This window comes from Ptiloglossa arizonensis, chromosome 8 (assembly GCF_051014685.1).
Source record: "Ptiloglossa arizonensis isolate GNS036 chromosome 8, iyPtiAriz1_principal, whole genome shotgun sequence".
In the NCBI taxonomy this organism is placed as follows: domain Eukaryota; kingdom Metazoa; phylum Arthropoda; class Insecta; order Hymenoptera; family Colletidae; genus Ptiloglossa; species Ptiloglossa arizonensis.
Genome location: NC_135055.1, coordinates 1,924,460 through 1,945,933, shown reverse-complemented (window position 1 = coordinate 1,945,933; position 21,474 = coordinate 1,924,460). Strand labels below are relative to the sequence as shown.

At 43.6% G+C, this 21,474-nt stretch overlaps 1 protein-coding gene and 1 long non-coding RNA gene across 7 annotated transcripts in view; both read left to right on the top strand.

Annotated features, from left to right (window-relative positions):
* Mub (poly(rC)-binding protein mub) overlaps nucleotides 1–18,726 on the top strand; it is a 137,255-nt gene extending 118,529 nt beyond the window's left edge. For 5 of the 6 annotated variants that reach the window (XM_076319299.1, XM_076319295.1, XM_076319296.1 and 2 more), the window contains exons 6-8: nucleotides 6,737–6,833; nucleotides 7,717–7,996; nucleotides 11,387–14,308. In XM_076319299.1, the coding sequence (XP_076175414.1) occupies nucleotides 6,737–6,833; nucleotides 7,717–7,996; nucleotides 11,387–11,765 (756 nt within the window). In that variant the 3' untranslated portion in view covers nucleotides 11,766–14,308. Of the gene's footprint in view, nucleotides 1–6,736; nucleotides 6,834–7,716; nucleotides 7,997–11,386; nucleotides 14,309–17,271 lie in introns of those variants that run through there. The other variant, XM_076319300.1, reaches the window with a different exon arrangement.
* On the top strand, nucleotides 18,495–21,142 carry LOC143150365 (uncharacterized). The gene is made up of 3 exons (XR_012993041.1): nucleotides 18,495–18,506; nucleotides 18,693–18,835; nucleotides 18,908–21,142. It is a non-coding gene; the product is annotated as an uncharacterized LOC143150365 (long non-coding RNA).
* The last annotated feature ends 332 nt before the right edge of the window (nucleotides 21,143–21,474 follow it).

The window sequence follows — 21,474 nt, the reverse complement described above, 5'->3', positions numbered from 1 at the left end:
TGAAGTACATGTAATATTGTAAATGTAACGCGTCGATTTTTCCACGTATGAATTCAAGTCACCCTATGAACAGAAAATCAATTTTCAAATTACCAAATTTATAAGAACAATAGTATCACGTTTTCTTTAAACTGTTAAATTCGAAAAAGCTGTCAACAATTTTAACTGCAAGTATCATGATCCGACTCGGACTCAATAACTCCTTATAAGTCGCTGTTGGACGCTTTTTTCTTTTTTATTAAAATTTAGTATCGTTTTCTCGTTGGTTATCCTATCGAAAGCGTTCCAAATTCGCGTGTTCAAGACTTTTTTCTCCAACGATAGCGCGGTGACAGTTGGGGGGTGGGGAGGGTCGTTTGCAGAAGCAATTGATTCTGAATTTTCTATCTGTCGGCGCAAACGACGCCCGGCAAACATAATTACTGGCTTTAACGCCGACGTTTGCTAATTAGGAACTCTTTTTGTGCGTGGGTGGAGCGCAAACAGCGGCGCGCGCGTTCTCGTTGCCGAGCTTTGTTGACAGACTGAATTATTCGAAGGGTGCGTTTCGTGGGCTCCCCCCAACCCTTTGGTCTCTTGTTCAAATAACCTCCGCGTTCGACTCGGGTCAGAATTTTCAATCCGTAATGCGGACAAAAAATCGGCACACGATCGAATGTTTTCGAAATTTTCTCGATCATTACCCGAAACGAATTTTGTCTCCCTTGTAAAAACGTTTCATTGGGGGAATAAATCCGTTGAATCTTGACTCGGCGCACGAAACGCGTCGTTGGACTCGTTTGTCTCCCGCGGTATCGCGCATGCGCGTCGAGTCGCGCCATCTGACGGCCGCGCTGGCAAACTAATCCATGTCCATCAGGGTGGCGTATCGTTGCGTCTCTCACCTTCACGGGTCTCCAGCTTTCTGTTTCTCTGCGCTTTTCGACGACTGACACGGAGCCCGACTTCCACGATTTCGAATTGTCGCAACGATGGCAAGGGACACACGCAAACAACGCACCGGGCACGCTAAACGAGAAAATGTCGGCCGACTGGTCGCACAACCGCACGCCGCCTTTGTCACTTGTCCGCGGCCCGACGAGTTCTCCTTTTCGATACCTTCCTATAATTTCTTTTTCGTCTCTGTTCTCTCTACTTCTTCTGTTTCGTTCCTCCCGTTTCTTTTCCTTGTGAGATACGTCGCTCCGGGAGAGACGCCAGCTGATATATTTATATATACATATATACATTGGGGGATGAGGTTGGTCGACAACAACGACGCGAACGATAAGCGAGGTGTACAACAAAACAAAGACCAGTATGCATGCGTGGCACGAGAAAAGGTAGATTACATAGGTATATTATTACTACATTGCGCTTTATCTCTCTCTCCACGATCCTCCCCACCCCCAACACCTGATATATTCTCAGTTTTTCAGTCTGCCTGATATGAACACTCTTGTCTATCTCTCGGCTTACAGAACACGTATACTTCTTGGCTTCTCGTCCTCCGTACACTGTCTCTGATTTTTCTATTTACGTTCTGCTCTTCTCGACGCGATCTGATCAGATGCCTTTTAGTTCTGTACCCACTTAAATCCTGCCCCACTTCGAACGGTTCGATTGTTCCTTCACGGGGGAACACGGTTTATCGTTGAGATATGAAAACGATCGAAGCGTACAATTTCGAGTAACTATTTCGTCGTAGAAGCTTGGAAAAAGACGAATCAGGTTGAACAGAAATGTGTACGTGCGCCTGCTTTACTTTAATTCTGATGTGTATCGTTAATACGTCTGTCAAAGAGAGACCACGATCAGAACGAGTGATTTTTTTTACCGAGACTGGGATTGAATTGTAGAGATCGTTGTCTGTGAACAGACTATACATGGATACTAAATAATTAATGCGTTTGAGAGAACCCTCAGTTTATTTATGCAATTAATGCAATACAACATACAAGCAGTTGATCAGTTTTTTCGAAAACTTGAGACTAAAGACCAGAATAAAGTGTACATAAGTATTGATCAATTTTAAAAATAATTTATTAACTTGGAATAACAAAGTTACTTGAAAACATTACTAATCATACTTACAAACCGAGGCGGAGGTTAAACGTACTCAATGCTGGTATTTACTTTATTTTTGACACAGAAGTTTTTCATCAGCCTAATTTATAAAAGTATCTTACAACACAAGATCGTTGCAACTTGATTGCAATACTAAATTAAAATATCAAATCTATGCTTAGTGCTTATTGTATCTGATATCGAAAATCAAGAAATTAATTAATCATCTGAGAAAAACATTAAAAGAAGTATATTAGTATAGGAAAATTATTGCTTCTTTCAATGAAGTATATGAAAAGTAAAAGTCAAGAGAGAGAAAAATTATTAATAAATTAAAGCACATGGAGGTATGAAAGAAACTTTGAAAATTGTAGTACAATTTATCATTCTTACGGAGCGTGTGCCTATATATAACTATTTTTGATCGAAATAGCTAATCAAATACCTTTTAGCGTTCCGTCTACGGTTTGAGCCCAGTCACGCTCAAAACGCGCTCGTCCCGATCGCAATCTCTCCGTGCAAGCTTATTTCAGTAAGCTTGCTCTTGTCTCTCGTCACGATCGAAGCTATACTTAAAACTGACCTTTCGCTTATCGGACATTGCTATCGAGGGAGGGGACAGATTACGCCGCGCCTCACTCTCTTTAATTTCACCGGTACGTCGCAACGGAAAAATAAATAAACGTTCGCCAACGATGCGGAATCGAGTTTGTCTCGCAGTTTTAATATAGCTTTCGCCCGCGATTCAATTGTCTTCCATTGCATACAGCGAACGAGAGAAACATGCGCTTTGAACGTGCGCCCGAAAGGTAAAACCTTCATCCGCAAGCAAGATCACTTTTCGCTTCGTAGAATCTGTACTAAACAATCAGCAAAAAACGTACGACGAACCGAAAGTGAAGCGAGACACGTCGCTGAAACGATCAAAAAGTACGTACACGCTTTCGCTTTTCACGGCTTCGCAAGAGAAAACTTCCCACCCAATCCAGTTTCGTATCTCACTTCACACGCTCATACGTCTATCTCTCTATTTTCCTTCTTCGTCGGGGTCAGACTCGTCGCGGCTTGTTCGATTGGACGTTGCCACGACTTCACAACAACGAAACCAGTGATATCGGGGCAACATCATGGAACAACGCCGACAGCCAAACGTACTATCGGCGACTCTCTCTATCTATCTATCAATCTCTATCTGTCTCTTTCTCTCTTCATTTTTGTTCGTTTCTTCGCCTTCGTCCTGAGTTGTCCATTGTCCTCTCGCCATCCTATCTTAGAACAGCATGGCTTCCAGCACTCTCTTTAGCTACGAATCAAGAAGTTCGCGCGAGGGTGGGCTGCCCTGACATCACGTTTCCACCATCTTAAGCAGGGTAGAAGTCACGTTGCGAAGATCATGATCTTTTGGTTTTCGGAAGTACGAACCGCAGACGCCGTTTGACGCTCCCGTTCCACGTAGAAGCGATGCTTGCGCAGCGTCTTTGACCGATTTTTCGCGTGGAACATCTACTGTGGTCGGATCGAAATGTGTTGGCCGCTCGAGGTCGCCGAGTACTCGTCCCCACTCCGCCGTATGGCTATCCTCACCACTCTGCGTCCTGTAGCGCCGCTCAGGCGCGCCAGTGCGAGCATGCCGGTGCGAGCGCGCCTCAGTCTAGAACGGACAGCCGACACGTGAAGGTCGAAAGCTCACGACGAAGAAAATATGGCCTCGAGCAACTAGACGATTTCGATCCGACTACGGGGCGGCATTTGCAACGTTTGAAGACACATGGTATACGTAATGTGTAATTATACCGCGTGCACATAGGCTAGTCTAGATGATATTGCAGATAGAAGACCAATCATACATTCGGTTTTCATGTTTTAGGACACAATTATACATACACGAAGAGAATCCTAGATCTTTACCCCCCGCCATCTCGATCCTCCTCACGGCAAGGAGTAAGAGAGAATGCAATGTTTTTTTTTTTTTTTTTTTGTTTTTTTTTCTTTCTTAATTTTTCTTAATACTATTTCTTTTGTTCTCAACTCATATAGTCTGGTTTGAGATCATACACCATGAGTATGCATTTACGTACAGACATTACGATCGTAGTAATTAGTTGTTGCAGTTTCTATTCCACGTTTGAACACGACGGAACGATTCCGTTGTGATTTACGTTTTACATTGGTTCGATGCGTTGCGTTGTTTTCTGATAATTCCGAGTTTGTCGTTATTAATGTTTCGAGGGAACGATGCTGGGCGAATTCGAACTCTAATAACTGGAACGCTACAGGCACGAATATAACGAATTAGCTCCATCATTTTTATATACGTATCAAATAGTATAAAGTACCTTTGAAATTGAATAGACCGTTGATTAAAATTTTTACGATACTGAAAGCTCCATGCAATTTTCTATCTGGAGCTAATGGAATTGAATACTCTTTCATGTAGGATGATACCTTTTCAAATAAAAAATTCGACCGTGCTAATACGCGGATAAAAAATTCTTCGAGGCAAGTTTCAAATGGAAACGCAAAAATATAGTTATAGGTAAAAATTCGAGCTTTTCTTCTATAAAAGATTCGAGATTATTATTTTAATGATGTGTTAGCTATGTTGGAAAATTTTCGAGAGTGCAAAAATTGACTCGAACTGTTCAGGGACAATTTTTAGATAATTGAGAATCAAAACTATTTAATTTACATATTAAACCCTTTACGATAAGTCCTTTTACCATGGATACTATTTTAATTGATAAGTCAATTGTTTATACGAGTAAATTTTCTAAAATCGATCTAGTAGTATTTACATTCGTAGCTTACATAATATGATCATACGATTAAATTATCTAATTACATTAGACAGTAAATTTATGTTTTATTTCCGAGGTTAGTTTTTAATAAGAGACTTCTATTAAATTAATTCTATACTTCTCGTCTGTCTTATTTTCGCAAAACAAAAAATCAATTCATCATTTTCTCAACTAGAATTACTTCGGTTAAAAATAATGTCCCGTGTATCGTTCTCATTTGCCGAAAATAAAACCAGGACACGATATATTCTCCGTGTAAACAAGTATCACGGTCAACTGTAGACAGACAAGAAATTCTAAGAAACAATTCGTGTAAATCGTCGTAACGGTCACTTTGGTTAGCAATTCTCCACGAGTGATATAAACGCAGTGTCGTGTACGAAACCGGAAGATAAATTCACGAGAAATTCGTCAAGACTCGTAAAAACGATTCAAGCTCCGTAGTCACTCGAGAATACATTGACCATTCGCAGTATTATCCAGTGGATGTCCCTTGTAATTAATACGCAAAAGGGTATAAATAGAAAATGGGTCAGCTCGTTCCATTCAATTCTCGGTTGTTTTGTTCTTCGCCCGGGTGGATAATGAATAAAATTCGAACGCGCTCGTAGAAACGAGCAATCGACGCGAGATTCGTTTCAACCGTTAATTCCAACGAGAATGGATAACCAGTTACTTAGATACCCGAAGAAAACGATACAATACCGTTTATATATTACCAGGAGCGGTTTAATTGAATTGTCGTGTGAAAGCATGCTCGAACCGAACCATTGTAAAATGTCTTGTTTCCGTTTCGAGTCGGATACGTAGATGCATGCTGTCACGAGCTCTCTTCTCTCCTCCATATATCTGTCTCTGTCTATCTCTGCCCCTTGGCCCTCGAAGTCGTTCCACCGAGCGTAGCTCCGATAGGTTCTCTTTGATCGATGCTCAAAGGTTCCTCGACTTCCGGTTCCCAATAGCGCATCGCGATCTCCAAAACACCAAATAAACGAGTTACCGTACTCCACCAGTTTTCGTATTCGTCATCGACACCTATCTCGATGGTTAATCCTCCCAGCCGGGTTCCACTGTTCACTATAACGCGCAACACCATCGATTGGTATCATCAGAACACGAGGATTCGAGCAATTCTCGTTGGTGCTCGTCGTTTCCTCTCTTTCGGATCAGTTCCGTTTCCAATTCGCAGTCGTGACCACGGGATTTGATCCATTTTCGTCACCGACGAGTTCTCCGAACGAGATTCTCGTTCGTGCATGATGGGCGGAATTAGCGAGCAGGAAGTTCGAATCAGTATCGGTCAGGCTCGGCACTTACGTTTCGCGTGAAACGCCAGTCACGATGCTCTGTACGATCCGATTCTATCGGTGTACTCTGAGAAGACCCAGCAAGTTGCAGATTACACCTGATGCGTAACACTCGTCGAAAATACGAACGCTTTTGGATTGGTCCCAGGAAGTCGGGACGTCCTGCTGGTCGAGATCATAGCCGGAGATTATGGAACAGACGTTGCTCGAGAAGTTCGCGTGCCGACACGACAACCCCGTAGAATCCAAAAGACGATCGATGGATGATCATCGACGGAGGATCGAACCTAGAACATTTATCCTCGATTCGCATTTACTGTCCGGACGATGATTACTTTGTGCCTTATTTCTTTCTATTTTTCTCTTTTTTTTTTTCTTTTTTTTTTTTCTTACTTTTACGTCTTCAGTGGTTCCTTTAATCAACGATCCTCGAATGTGAGACGCGCGAGGAAGCAGGCAGATTAATACCATCCTTTTAGATATATATTTATCGGTGTCTTCGTATACCCCTAAAGCACTATAACGATCGTTTAGCGGCGGCACGTGTTGTTTGTTGAGCGATGGATCTCTTCGTCGTTGTTACAGATGGGCAAACTTGGTAGTAATCCTCTGGCTGGGCTCGCGGCTCTGGGCCTTGGAGGCCTCGCCACACCTGCTAACACTGGTGGACTTAATCCAGCAGGTAAGACAAAATTCGAGTGAACGTGCATGATTTCAACGGTATCGATTGCAGTGGTATTCTATCGGTACGTGTAACAATTGATCTTTTGCGAGCAGACATTTGTTAAAAATTTGGAAATTGAAGATTGATTTACGTTGAAGTACACTGATCTAGCTTCATACATTTTCTGTACGGACAGTTTGTAAAGTCTGCAGAGAAATCTGTAACGTTACAACTTATTTCAGTCGCGTGCTATATTTTTTAAACGTAGCTCGTACGTTTAAAGCTAGCTTTAGCGAAATCGAGACATAAAAGTGATATATTTTCAATATTGTTTCAAGACCAATCGGTTACTACAAATGTCACATCGTCTATTCCATTTATAACTGAACATAGAGGATTGAGATCGAAGGACCTCGAACGCATTTTAGTAAACATTTATGATCTTTTTAAAATATCAATTTCAGGGGACAAATCTTCTTCGTAGTTAGGTACAAGTCTTTCGTGCAAAACCGAACCCGAATCCGGGGATGGTAGTGTTTCCTTCTTAGAAAATGAAATTCCTCGTCGTATCCTCACGAGAGCACTACTAATGGATCCTCAAAATTTTCTGGTTAAAAACAAACCCAAACACGACCATGATCGGACTATTTTTGATCGTTGTTCGAAACGAAAGAAAAATTTGGCAAAATGTTCAATCAAACCCGACTAAAAACAGTACGAAGTGGGTCGTGTTTGTACACGTTTTCATCGGAAAAATCTCGTCGATGCATCGGTAACGCTCTCAAAAACTCTTAATCACTCTCGTACGGTAACCCGTACAATTTACTCACTCGATACATGTTCACGAAACGTTTTCAAACGTGGAAAAGAAAATAGAAAAAAAAAAATGTTTGTTTCGCAGCCCTGGCAGCGCTTGCCGGCAGCCAGCTGCGCACCAGCAATACAAACAGGCAACAACCAGCGGCGAACAATCAGACGCACGAAATGACCGTGCCGAACGAGCTGATCGGTTGTATCATCGGGAAGGGTGGTACCAAGATCGCCGAGATCCGTCAGATCTCCGGCGCCATGATCAGAATCAGTAACTGCGAGGAAAGGGAGGGAGGTGCCACGGATCGTACGATCACCATAACAGGGAATCCGGACGCCGTGGCATTGGCACAATATCTCATCAACATGAGGTGAGTACCGCGGGGCCAGAGCGCTCGCTGTGGTTACCGAGATCGAAGGACAGGGTCCACGAGGAACATTGGACCTGATCTTTTACACCTCAGGGAAAAAAAAAGAAATGAAAAACCCGGTTCAAGGTTCCTACCGATCGAATTTACATATCTGTTGAAAGAGAAAAAGCAAACTCTCTTCCATTCCCATCGAAACAAGTCGAACTCGTCCCGGCTACGTTTTGCGCTAGATCGCGATACATTACTCCCCACCACAACCACCAGCCCCTACTTACCCTCCCTTACCTCTCGATCTTTCTTGATTTCTTACTTTCTCATCAACGGCGATTGGCGCCGCACCACCTCGGGTTGTGTATGTCGCCGGTTTGTAGATTACACGTTATGATCCTCGACGGACAACAATCCAGCCCCCACCCCCCCTCTATACGTCTGTTTTTGTGTTACTCGTTCCTCCCGTAATTGACCTTTCTTAGCCTCGGTGTCTTGAAGGTGATCAGTGAGACTAAGGGAATAGTCGAATTGGCGTCCATCGCGACACATCCTATCATGTTTGTTATTGTTACTGTTGGCTCGACCGACGACGCGCCGGTTAACCGACCCTACGTTGTTAGATCCCTTGAGATTTCCTCGTTGCGAAGAGGACGCGGTAAAATGGACACAATTGAACACGGACAATCTTTATCGCACCATCGGTGAACGTTCGTGTCGTTCTATCGGCGCGTCGACTCGAGCGAAGTATCACGAAAGAGGTGGCGGTACTGCAGAAAGAACTTGCACGTGGAACCACGACCAAAAGAACATTGCTACTCGCAGAATATCGTAACGCCACCTCGGTCTCTAGCGTAACAGGTGATATATATATATTTATACATATATATATATGTATATGTATTTTCACATATATACATATATATACCGTAGTCGTAAGGTTATACACCATAGCACAGAAGACGTCGCAGCGCAGCGAACGAGGGATCTACGTCAACGCGGAGAGTCACCGGAAAATCATCTTCGTCTGTCACGGCGGAAGAGGATCTTAATCCTTTATTTCCAGGTCCTGCTTTCCAGGTCCAGTACCCCGAGTATCCTGCAGACACATCTCCGCTCAACATCTGTTTCCCATTTGTCGCTGGCTGTCCTTTCAAGTAAACAAAACCGACAGAAACGACACGTCTAGTCGAACGATTCCAGCTACGTCGTTCCGTTGATTACGATCAATCCTGAAGAGTCCCGTGCAAGCAAAAGCATCACAAAGTTCCTCCTTTCGATTCAGTCGTTCGACGGTGTTCCAGAATTTCTTTCCAATCGAAGGGACAACTTTTGGCGAAGGCGTAACGATCGTTCACCAAAAGAGAACGAAGGAAAAAAGAAACATCCAAGCAGAAGCCATCTTTGAATCGACAGTTCGGATAATTGAACGTGATCGGTATTCGTATCCAGAGACGTAGTCTTCGCCAAAGGGTCTCCGTCGATGCATCTTTATATTTTTGATTTTTACGTTCACACCTCCGCTGTTGTCATCATTGCGTGCCATAAATGTTCGATAGTGAATGTCCACGGATGCAGATCTGTTTGTTTCCCAAAATCGTGTTATGGGACTAACCATACCTTTCTCACAACGGCGACACTTGAATGCTGAACGATGTTAACGTAGTCGTCGACGAGATTCGAGATGATTGAACGCGTCCGCAAAGAATCCCCTCTTAAAAAGAAAAAAAAAGAAAAAAAAAGAAAATAAAAAAAAAATGAAAAAAAGAAATTTACCAACCCCCCCACCCTGCCCAGCCCCAAATTAGCACGACCAGCAACGAGTGTCCAAGTTATCAGCCGCTCGAAACGCGAGTCGAAAACCTCCACACTACTCCCCCCACGTTATAATTATAATCCATTATATTTTATTCCAGATTGTCACTCATAATTTACTACTGCATTTAATAGCGTCAGAATATTCATCATTTCCCCCGATACTTCTTGTACCTGCTCATAACTTGGTAGCCATGATTATTACATATCCAGCATTCCCGCGGGCCAGGATGTGCACTTTGCCGTCCGTCCAATCCCTGACTAGACGCGCGTTCCACGAGCCAATTATCGACCGAATCTCGCCGCGGTGAAATGTAGAGGATTTGCCAGAACAGCGAGACAACAGGCTTGATATCGCTCTTGGCAGAGTGCACGTCCTGCGCCTCGTTTAGTTTGATTTCCGCTTTTCAGTGACACCGCAGAGCCATGATGCGTCCCACGAAATCACGCTTCGTCAAAGTATCCTTGATGCGATACCGATCGTCATTATTGCAAAAAAGAAAAGAAAAGAAAAAAAAAATTAATAAAAATCAAAGCAAAAGGCATCAACGGTCATCAACGTGACATACCCATCCAAAATGACGCGTTCTCGATTCCTGCTTAATCGATCATCGTATATCATGCGACGTACCATGGCTCTGCTATGCCGGAGAAATGGACACTGTATTCGCGAATGGTGGTAGATTTGTGTGGTAACCGTTTATCGTGAGTTGAAATGGGACTTGTCTGGGCCCGTAGTTAGATCGGGTGATCGATTGTCTATGACTCCAGCGAATACACGTCCCTTTTTGTGGCGGTTCCTTGCAGCGCCTCCTCCGCGTCGGGACGCGATTTTTTGGCCGGTCGGGAGCTCACCGCCCGACGAGCGGAACGTGACCGTACCTGGATTGCTGAACCAACACCTGGACGGGACACTTTCCGTGTCACGTTGTTTGGCGTTCTCCAGGTACCGGCCAAAGCGCCTCCCGATGCGACAGACTCACCCCCACGAACCACCACGTAGCCGGTGTACGTGAGAGTATCACGCTCCATAGAGCACCTGTGCCATAACTCTCTGAAGCCTCTTAAACCTTGCGACTTGATTTCTTTCTTTCTTTCTTTCTTTCTTAATTCTGTTTCCGAGCTCACGCTGCTGTTCTTTTAATCGATAACTTCTTCTAGCAGCCCGGTTTAATTTTCGGATCATCTCTCTTGACGCGCCCACCTTTACGTTCTTTTAAACGAATATTTCTTTCTTTTTTTTTTTTTTTTTTTTTTTTTTGAAAACAATTCTTTTCTCTTCAAATTTTCTTTTCTTTTTTTTTTTCTCTCTTTCGTTTGTAATTTTCTATATATCTTTCATTTCCGTTTCTCTCTATCTCTATCACTGATTCTCTTCTCATCTGTCTCTCAGAAAACACCGTACACGTACATCGATACACGAACGCGTATTTTACGCACAGAGAGAGAGAGAGAGAGAATTATATTACACGGTACATACTACACGCATATAAATATCTATATATATATACACACGCACACGCACACACACCGTTTTAGAGGAACGTTCCCACCCTCACCTTTTTACATTTTGTGTCTTTTCCCCAGTGTTGAACTGCAGAAAGCTAACCTAGAGGCCCAAAATACCCAAACCCCTGGCAGCGGTACCACTCCCGGGGCATCCGGGGCCAGTGCTTCTCCCTCTACCACCACTACCACTGCCTCTCCCTTGGCCAGCGCCATTCCCTTGGCTCAGCTGCTAAGCAAGCCAGGCGCCCTCAACGCCCTATCTAGCCTCACCGCCCTCGGCGGACTCACGGAATTGCTAGGTGGTGCTGCTGGCGCGGCTGCATCCGCGCTTCCGGTCCAGACAACCGGCGTGCACCGGTCGCACAAGTTCACGCCGAGGCTACGTAGCCCTGGCGCACCGGGACCTACCGACAGCGGGAAATTCAAATCCGAGCGCACCAAGTACAACCCGTACTGAGCCAGCGGACGACCACCGACGGAGAAACGCGACAGGGAGATCATAACACATTCTACACGCATTACTCATCACCACCACCACCACACACACTCACGGAACACGAAATTTACATCGGAGAAAAGTGCGTACGGACGCCAGGGTAGCGCGAGTCCGGATCAAGACTTGGCTAAGGATCGGACCACGATTTTTTCATGGACTTCCTCTTCCTTCTCGATGGGGTGATAACGATGATAAACACACAGTAGGGTAAGACACGCCGACCGACGGGAACCAATCTCTCCCTCCCCCGTTGGTGTCGGTCGTTCTCTTTTTAATCGCGCTGGAACTATTTTTTTGCTTTGACAATTATTTTGTTGTTGTTTTTCTCCTTTTTTTGTTCTCTCTTTTTTTTTAACGTCGACGTATTTTCTCGAATTCTGTATTTCTCCGGCGACATCCGATGCCGAGTCTTCGGACTAGCTCGACACTAGCGCGACACGTCCTCCGAGTCTTTGCGGAATGCCGCCATCATGGTCTCTGTTCGACGATTATTCGTCGCGCGAGAGAGACAACGGCACGGGAAATCTCGATCATTTCTGTTGACTTTTATCAATTTTTTCCCCTCCCCCGCTTTACAATCTCTTCCCCCCCTTCGTCTTACCCCCTATCGTTTTTTAAGAGTCTTGTAGTATCGTACGATACCGTTGCGAAGCAATTTTTCCGAATTCGAATCCCCGCTCGACTCGGAGGACGCGACTGCTTGTGCACCGTCGCAAAGCAGCCTTTTATATATACATATATATATAAATATAATTACGATGAATTATTAATTGATCAATTGATTCGTGTTTGATGCAAGAAACATCTTACTAGCGTTAGGAATTCCGATGTAATTTTTTCTCGTAGTTATAGCCGACCAATTGAATCGAGAGAGAGAGAGAGAGAGAGAGAGAGAGAGAGAGAGAGAACGAGCGAGAGGTGTATTGAACGAACGCGACAGTAGATAAAATAACGTGGTGTATGAGAGGAATTATATATATATATATATATATATTATATATCGTTTTTGTTTTTTTTTTTTTGTTTTTCATTTTCGTTTCAATTATATTTTTACAAAAAAGGAGAAAGAACCGGAGTAAACGAGGATGTGTATGTAGAGAAAAATAATTAGAGGGGGAGAAGAAAAAGATAAACTGATGAAGAAGTGAGACAAAAAAGAAAAAAGGCGTCGTGTGTAGTAGATGCACCGTGTCGTAATCATGTAACGTGCTTTAAAAACGACGACAGACTTCCTCCGGAAATGGTCTTTACCGACCGGACCGACACAGATAGAGAGACAGAGAGTTAATCCGAGAGCTTATCGTGCCTCGTTCCCCGAGGTGGCTTCATCGAATTGTCGTCAGTGAATATACATTTATATATTCGATTTACCAGGTAATCAATCAATTTACAATAGTGGTCATTTTATTGTAACGATATATAATTATATACAATAAACAGAACGTAATCATACATGAGGATACACGCTCGATTATATATATATATATGTACCGGATAGAAAGAAAGTAACGATTCTCCAGCGAGTTCAGATAATTAGCGTAACCGACATTTTAGATACGTATACGTGTACACCGATACATACACTAACACACAGCCACGCGCATACGTACACTCACTCACACACACACGCACACACATAGACACACAGACGGACACGTGTACACACGCATACAGTATACACGAGAGAAACAGGACACGGTCGTGTGTGTTTTCGAGGAAATCGTAATTGTACTCGCCCAGCGCGTCGATGGTCTTTTCTTCTTGAATCGTGCGCGAAGCGGAAAATGGTGAATGTGAACGCGATAATTCGGAGCGTCGACGATACAGAGAATCGAGCCCGGCGACGGAGAATCGTAAAAGAAGAAAAGACTCCGGCGATGCATGATGATCGTCCGTTCTCAATGAACGATCCGGCCGCGTGAGAGCGCCCAGATCAATGTGTGCTCAATTTCTAGTTTGTAGCGAGGAAGTACTTGCATATAGTGATCAACCAGGTGTAGATTTACGAAACGGGTGTATTATCGCTCGCATAAGCGACTTGGCGCGACATCGTGAATCGCGGATCGTCGAGTAGGATAGCGTGATTCAAATCGCGTAACGTCAGTTTGTCGATCGATCGTGTTCTCGACGATCCATGGAGACGAACCGCGAACACGATCTCGCGCCCCTCGTAACATATACTGCTTATTGTGTTCTTCATTCTGTACCACTCCGTAGTCTCGCCCCATTTCGTTTTCTCGTCGAGACAATAATGATTTTTTCACACGTCAGCGACGATTCCCGCGGAATCGAAACAAGGATTTAGAGGTTACATCGTAGCGCGAGAAACGGGAGGTCGATCAAGATTCAAAGAGTATACACAAGGATTTTGTAGGTAATTAGTCTTCAATTGTATATTGGTCTCTATAACGATGTCGCAGAGCTTGTGTGCTTAACAGACATTAGCTACCCTGTATCACCTTGTTAAATAAAGCTAGGCGTGTTTAATACAATACGAGAAGAAACCATGTCGGCCTTCCTCCGAACGGGGTCCCGCAATGCACTCGATTACCGTTTCCAAGAGTCTGAACAAACTTTTTCGGTGGTCATCACCAGCCACGTTTCGGCCTGGAGACGCGTTTGTTATTTATACGGTACATCGATCCAGCCTCACTGAAGGACGAATTTCTGCAGTACCTTGCGCGACCACGTTTCTGGCGTGCTGCATTTTATTGTTGCTACCTCCTTTTTGAAACGGGGCTCAACCGGCCGTGTAACGAACGACCATGTTATGCACAGGGTTCAGAGCGAATCGACAGAGTGAGATAAGAGATTCGTAAAGATGCGACAATAAGATGCAACAATTTGAGGAAGTGTGTCATTGCTCGATTAAGAAAATTGCAATTCTTTTTTTCTTTTTCTTTTTTTATATATATAATCTTTCGGTACAGTAAACATATACTACACGAGCGATCCGATCAGTTTGCGAGACGAGCGACAAATGAAATGATCGAATAATTTACGCGCAACAATTTTTGTAGCTGTTGCAATTTTGTGTAAAAATGACGAAACGGAACCCTTAGAACTTTCTTGTCCCTCGATAAGTGAGACTCTAGAAAATAGTCGCGATAATTGGAAGAACGTTGCGCAATTGTCGCCCTTTTTTTTGTCTTTTTTTTTTTTTTAAGAGAATCTCGAGTCTCACATGTTTCGCGTCGATTAAGTCTGGACCCGGCTTTCAACGAGTGTACACGTTGAACGTGCCGAGAGAACAGTGTGTAACTCTATAAAATTACCGCGTGAACGGTGAAATCTTTTTGGTGTACAGCAGAGCCTCGATAATTGCAAGAAAACGGGCGTGTAAGTTTGTGCAATTATCGAGGTGACCAGTTCAACAAGGAGCTTCGCGTACGCACTATATCCCCACTCTTGGCCCTTTCCACGCCCAACTTTTACTCGTTGCTAAGCGACCATCCCTTCCACCTCCTACTTTTACTCGTTGCCAAGCGACCATCTCCTTCATTTGTCGACGGAATACAACGAACGAGGTTCTCGTTCAATTATCGAGGTTCTGCTATACCAGCTATTTCGCGAGGTGCAACGTTGTCGCGCCACGTTCACACAAAGTGTTCTTCTCCCACGTGTTCGCTACTGTCGTTGCGATCGATCGATCGGCAGCGGCTCGCGGTAGCGCATCCTATATATAGCAATCGTACATACATATATGTATGTACGTATGTATGTATGTATACATATGTTGTGTGTGTACATACGTGCATGTACAAACGTACCAAGAGTGGAGAGAGAGACTCGTACAGAAAAGATGTAGAGAAAGGGAGAGTTCAACCAACTTGACCCAGGCTCCTGCCCGTCTTTGGTAAGCACCATCCGTTCCTTTGTAGTCCCGTTAATCGACACTTCTCCCATTTTTTACGTACCGTTGGTTACGACAAAATTTCGTTACCTATTTATTTACTTATTTATTTTTAATTTTTTTTGTCTCTTTTTTCGTTCAATACTCATTTAACGCTTGTTTATTCAGCTGGTTTTTTTTTCAAACTCTGTGCAACAAACTGTTGTTTCGGCCAACCAGAATACAATACGACCAATCATCCAAACCCCTCCGGAAACGATTCCACGAGAATAATAGCCACCCTCTCGGTGTTGCGTCCCGACACACGGTTATGCAACAAATTTTCTACGAACGTTCGTTTCAAAATTCTCCTCGCGACAGCAAATTCTCTTCGCGTCGCTTCTACGATGTCGATAGTTCGTATAAAATTTTTTACATCGACCGACGTCAGCCAACCGAAATCAAAAGTAATGTTTCGAGGACCACGGATCCATAGATCCGACGCATGTGAAAGAGATGAGCGAAGAAGCGCGCCCCGTTGCTCGTTTCAGAGACTCGAGAACGTTCTTTAATCAAATTTTTTTCTACCCGCAAAAAAAACCGTCGTTTGACCTGTTCGAATGAAAATCGTAGATTCGGGAACTTTGCGCGAAAACTCTATTAATTTTCATGAAACTGCGAAACGACATATTGTAGAGCTGACTTTTAAATCGTATGCTCTGTTCAATCCTTTCAGTACCGAGGTTTCAAAGCTAAGCACATGTAGTACACGGAAATCACGTTACCGAAAGGGTCGACAGGATTGTAATTTTTAATTAATTTGCTCTTGGATCGAGCAACATTTAATGTATCAAAGTAAAGTTTTCCCGTGCGTCAAGTTTTAAGAACAATTTTATCTAAAAAAAAGATTAGAATCGCATTCTGTACAGATTCTATGAAAAGGTCTTTACAGTCCTTTGGATTGATAGAGTCTTTCAAAATCAAAATTCGTTTCGTTTTTGCATATTCTACTCCATCAGAGGATAAAATGTTCATATGGAAACATGTGTTGCAAACGATCTGTTCTCTCACAAAAATGTATCAAAGTTCCGACCAATCGGATAGTAATCGTTCCTGAGAGCAGAACTCCTTCCACTTTGTTCCCTCGCATAAAGTCTATGCTGCTGACAGAGGTGAACAGAGTCACTTGCGAGTTGCAATGGGGGACACTTCGCGCGCTCCGAGTAGCTAAGACTCTGACAATCTTTTGTGGGAAAACTGTACGTTATCTACGTTTGATTCTTCGGGAACATTTTATCCTTAACGATTCATCTAATCATTGGTGAAATGCTCGCCTTGAATTTCAAAGTCGAAATTAAATTTTGAAAGAAATATTTCTTTCACATCTTCGGCAAAAGTGTGCCGCGTATTTTTCCACTGATTCATCGCGACGTCAATATTTACCATTCGTTTCGCTTCGCGCGTTATCAAAGTTGTACGAATGTTTCACGAAAGAACTTTTGCGCTGATGAGATCACCGAAACGAGCAAACCGGAACGTTCCCTCTTCGCGTCACGCTCCCCAGATTCAGCGGAAAACCTGGCTCCCGAAAGCTGAGCTTAACCCATCTGACGAACACGGCCAATTCTGTTTCAGGATATCGCAGGAAGCACCGGGAATCCCGGTACCCGCGTACCACTTCATCGCGCCGGACCACATCGTTAAGTCGCCGATCCACTAAAAGTGGTGACACACGTATGTCGTTGTCGTCGTCGAAAGGACGCGGGGCGTCGCGACGCACGCGAAGCTGTCAATGGCATCTGGGGCTGGGCCACGCAATGTGTTCAACCAGCTTGCTAATCGACACACTTGCAAAACGAACAGCAACAGATCTGAACACACCGACAACAACAACAACAAGAACATCAACAGTGAGAGAGGGAGACACGTACACAACACAGATCAGTACACGTATACCGCGATACACACACCGGGTGACTGAAAGGTAGTCCGCGTTGGTACAGAGATATTCTGATGTCTGGAAAGGAATGGTACATAACACAGACGGGAAATACACACACGCACATACCTGTACACACACCTACACACAATTAGGATATTATACAACTTGTGCGCGCACTCTCGATAAAACAATGAGAGGTGTACATACGAGGCAAACGCAGGAAGAAGGGATTTACTTGAGCACGCGCTTAACACGCGAGTAGAGACGAAGAAGGCACGCACGCGCGTACACGGACATATACTCGAGTGTACAAAACTGTACAAAAGATATTTAAACAAACAAACAAACAAACAAAAAAAAACGATGCACGCCGCAGCCCGGCCGGGGTTGCTGCCGATTGGTAAAGGGAACAAGCCAAAGATACGTTAGTTTTCATTTTTATATTTAAACGAGAAAAACAAAATGATACGAGACGGGAGAGAAATACGAGAGAATTATTATAATGATTATTAATCATGAATGTGTGAACAAGGACGCTGAATACTATATTAGGCCGGTTCTTAGCGTTTTTTCTATCGATGGTGTTCCGCCGCGTCGCTGAACCATGGCGACCAACTCCTGATCCTCCAGCAATCTTGGATAACCTCGAGAGTGCTATGAAAGCATCTATTAACCCGTTCACTGTCCCGTGACCCACAACACGAGTCGGGATTGTCTTCACTCGTGAGTCATTCAAGACTTGTTGCCACTCTGGACGACCAGCTCTGTTCATGGAGTCAGTGAACGCGTTAACCCTTTGTGGTCCACTGTATGGATGCCGCTACTAACGTGTGTGTGATGCTGTAATTGTTCGATAGAACACTGTTGCAGTGTCCTGGCGAAAGTTCGTTTCTCCTCTCTGTAAACCACCTGGAACATGGGCAGAGAAGTTCGTGAAGAGTCGACTTTGAGAAGACGAGGAGAAACACGAATTTAAAGACACAAATATCTGTGTAGTGTTTGAACGATGATCGAATATTCCTTCGAACACAGAGAACGTCCAACAATGAAAATTGGATCGACGAGGATCACTTGATCCGGTACACGCAGCATTACAAGTCACATCTACCGGTAGAGTAGGCTACTGTACGAGAAAAGTGGACTGCAAAAGGGTCGATCGCCACGAACGTTGTTACCCATCGCCATAAGCAATCGTCCTAGAGACGCAGCAATCATCGTTGGTCAAAGTCTCCCGGACGGTCGCTGTACACCATGGACGTAATTGACACTTTTGTTAAAAGTAAATTAGTACAACTTAGCCCACTTTCTGCTGAAACATTCGGATTTCAGGGTACAAGTAGAAGAAAATAAATCAGGATGTCGATGGGGATTGATTTGCACAACTTGGAACGTCTCGAATCGCTCTTGCAACGTTCACTCGTGTTCTCTGACGCTGTCGACGCCATTTTGAAGCGTTAACCTCAAACGAAGGAGAATCTTCTTAGTGGCCCCTCCTCTTTGCCCATAAAAATGGCTCCACTCTACGGGGAGGGGAAAGGAGTTCGAACACTCCTTTCTTTTCCACGATGTGGCCATTTTTAACGATCTTGTAGTTCTCTCATTCAATCTCGTCCGTCTTTAATTCTCAGACTTCAAGTACTGTCTCGTAGAACAAGATGGCGCCCACCAGCGCACAATGGACAAGAAGGGAAACGGCTCGGTGGTAGAACCCCGTACGAGTGGACGTTTCGAAGGTTTCCATTGTCTCGAGGAGGTGTCTCGAAGCGGCGAGGATCGAAGGGGATCGTCGAGCATGGTCGTGCATGCGCGGGGAACACCGAAGAGTGACAATTGACCGCGCGCGGTAATTACGTAGTTCCGTAGATTTTTGCATGCGAGACTCGATTTCAAAATTGACGGCAAAAAAAAAAGAAGAAAGGGGGCTTTTTCTTTCTTTTTTTTTTCTTTTTCTTTTTCTTTTTAATTTTTCATTTCTGGAAGCGAGCCGTGGCCGGAGCGTCGCGTTCCGCTCTCGGGACGCGCGTGACGTCCTGGAGCGACGAACCGGAGCCAATATGGCCGCGGAGCGTTTAACGCGCGCGTACCAGCGTCGTCTCGGACGAAAAATCCTCGAAGAATCATCTCGAGGAGTAGCCGCGCTCGTCGAGCCCTCGCTGGACGCGCCCTTCCGTTGAAGGAACAAAGGAAATTATTACGTGGAAATATAAATAATGATATATATTATATATATACATAATATATATATTTATTATACGATTAACAAAAACCAAGGAGGAATACAATTAGAGGGGATAAATCGCGATGAAATGGTGCGAGCTCGAATGCCCAGCTTCGATCTGGAGGCGTCTTCTTCATCCTTTTCTTCATCTTCATTCTCCTTCCGCACTTCTTCCACTTGCCCCCCTCTCCTCCTCCCCCATCTATATATTCCTCTTCGGAGGCAAGCTGCACGAACTCGTAACCGAGAAAGGGTGTGCTTTTTTCGCTTCGACGACACTGAGCCAATCGGACGTTTTTTCGGTGTATTCGTTGCAGGGTAAATTCAGTGTCTTCTGAGCGACGATGATCGCGAGCCATGATTCCGGCTCGTGGGAGACGGTCTTCGATTTTCTGTCGATTATTGCGTTGTTACCCAACACGCGTGTCGTTTTAAGTTCAGGTTCGGTTCAGAGACTGGTTTCTTTTAATAGACGCCTAGGTTCGGAAACGCGTCGTTCTGGGCGACGTCAAAAGACTGTCCAACGGTATTATTCCACGTCGACCCACTTCCAATCCGTGTGCCAAAGACGCGCGAAATTTCGAGGAATGATTTGTTGTGTTCAGAGTGTTTTCGCGCGCTCTCCGTGCTTCCTGTCGTACATCTCTCGAAGTTCCTCGTCCTGGGCGATCCGTGTTTGTCCCTTTCCATGGAAATTTTTAAAATCGTTTTTTTTTTGTATTTTGTTTTCTTTCTGTTTTTTTCTTCTTCTTCGCGTTTCATTTCTTTCGTCGTTCAACAGCCACGCGAGAACAACTGTCTCGCTTATTAACGATCGTTTCATGATATTCTTGAACGGACGAAGCGTGCAATATGGCACCACGTTGATCTTCTAATCTTCGCGTAGCGCTTCTGTGATCGACGCTTCGTCCAGTTAAGTTCGCTCAAAATTATCGCAATCTTTTTCGCAATTCGATATCTTGTAAATATATATATCGTTTCTCGTTGTACATATTTATTGATTCTTCTCGAATCCTTTCGTACTCTATTCTTAGAATATTATTGGACTCGTCTCATTGGCGATCAGCGAACACATTCGAGGTTTCTATTCTTGTCGCGCGACTAAATTGTTTTATTTCTTTTTTCTCCTTCCGTGCTAAATCGATTGCTTCGTCGTTTGCCCGGATGAGTTTTCAATCGAAACGAAAGATGATGCCTATTTCGCGAGAAAAGTAATCGAGGTATATTTAAATACGTAGAAACGCTGCGTTTCTATTCCTATATATACGTATATTATCTAGTGTGTTTTTTTTTTCTTTTTCTTTTTTTTACGAATTGCTAGATACACTGAGCGAAATAGAGACAGATATTCGTTTTTTATATATACATATAAATATATATACATATATATATATATATATATATATATATATATATATATATATATATATATATATATATATATATATATATATATATATACACATACATACGCTAAGTTAAGCATTAACTTATTTGTACTGTTATTATTTATGATAATTTTTAATGGTTGCGACGATGAAAAATTGTATGCATTGACGTGTTTATTCGACGAAGCATTTGTCTCTTTTCTCATCTATCCAAGAGCCACGGCCAACCAAAAAAATGAAACAAAAGGAAAAAAGACAAAAAAACTACCACACTCTCCAATCCCCTGCCC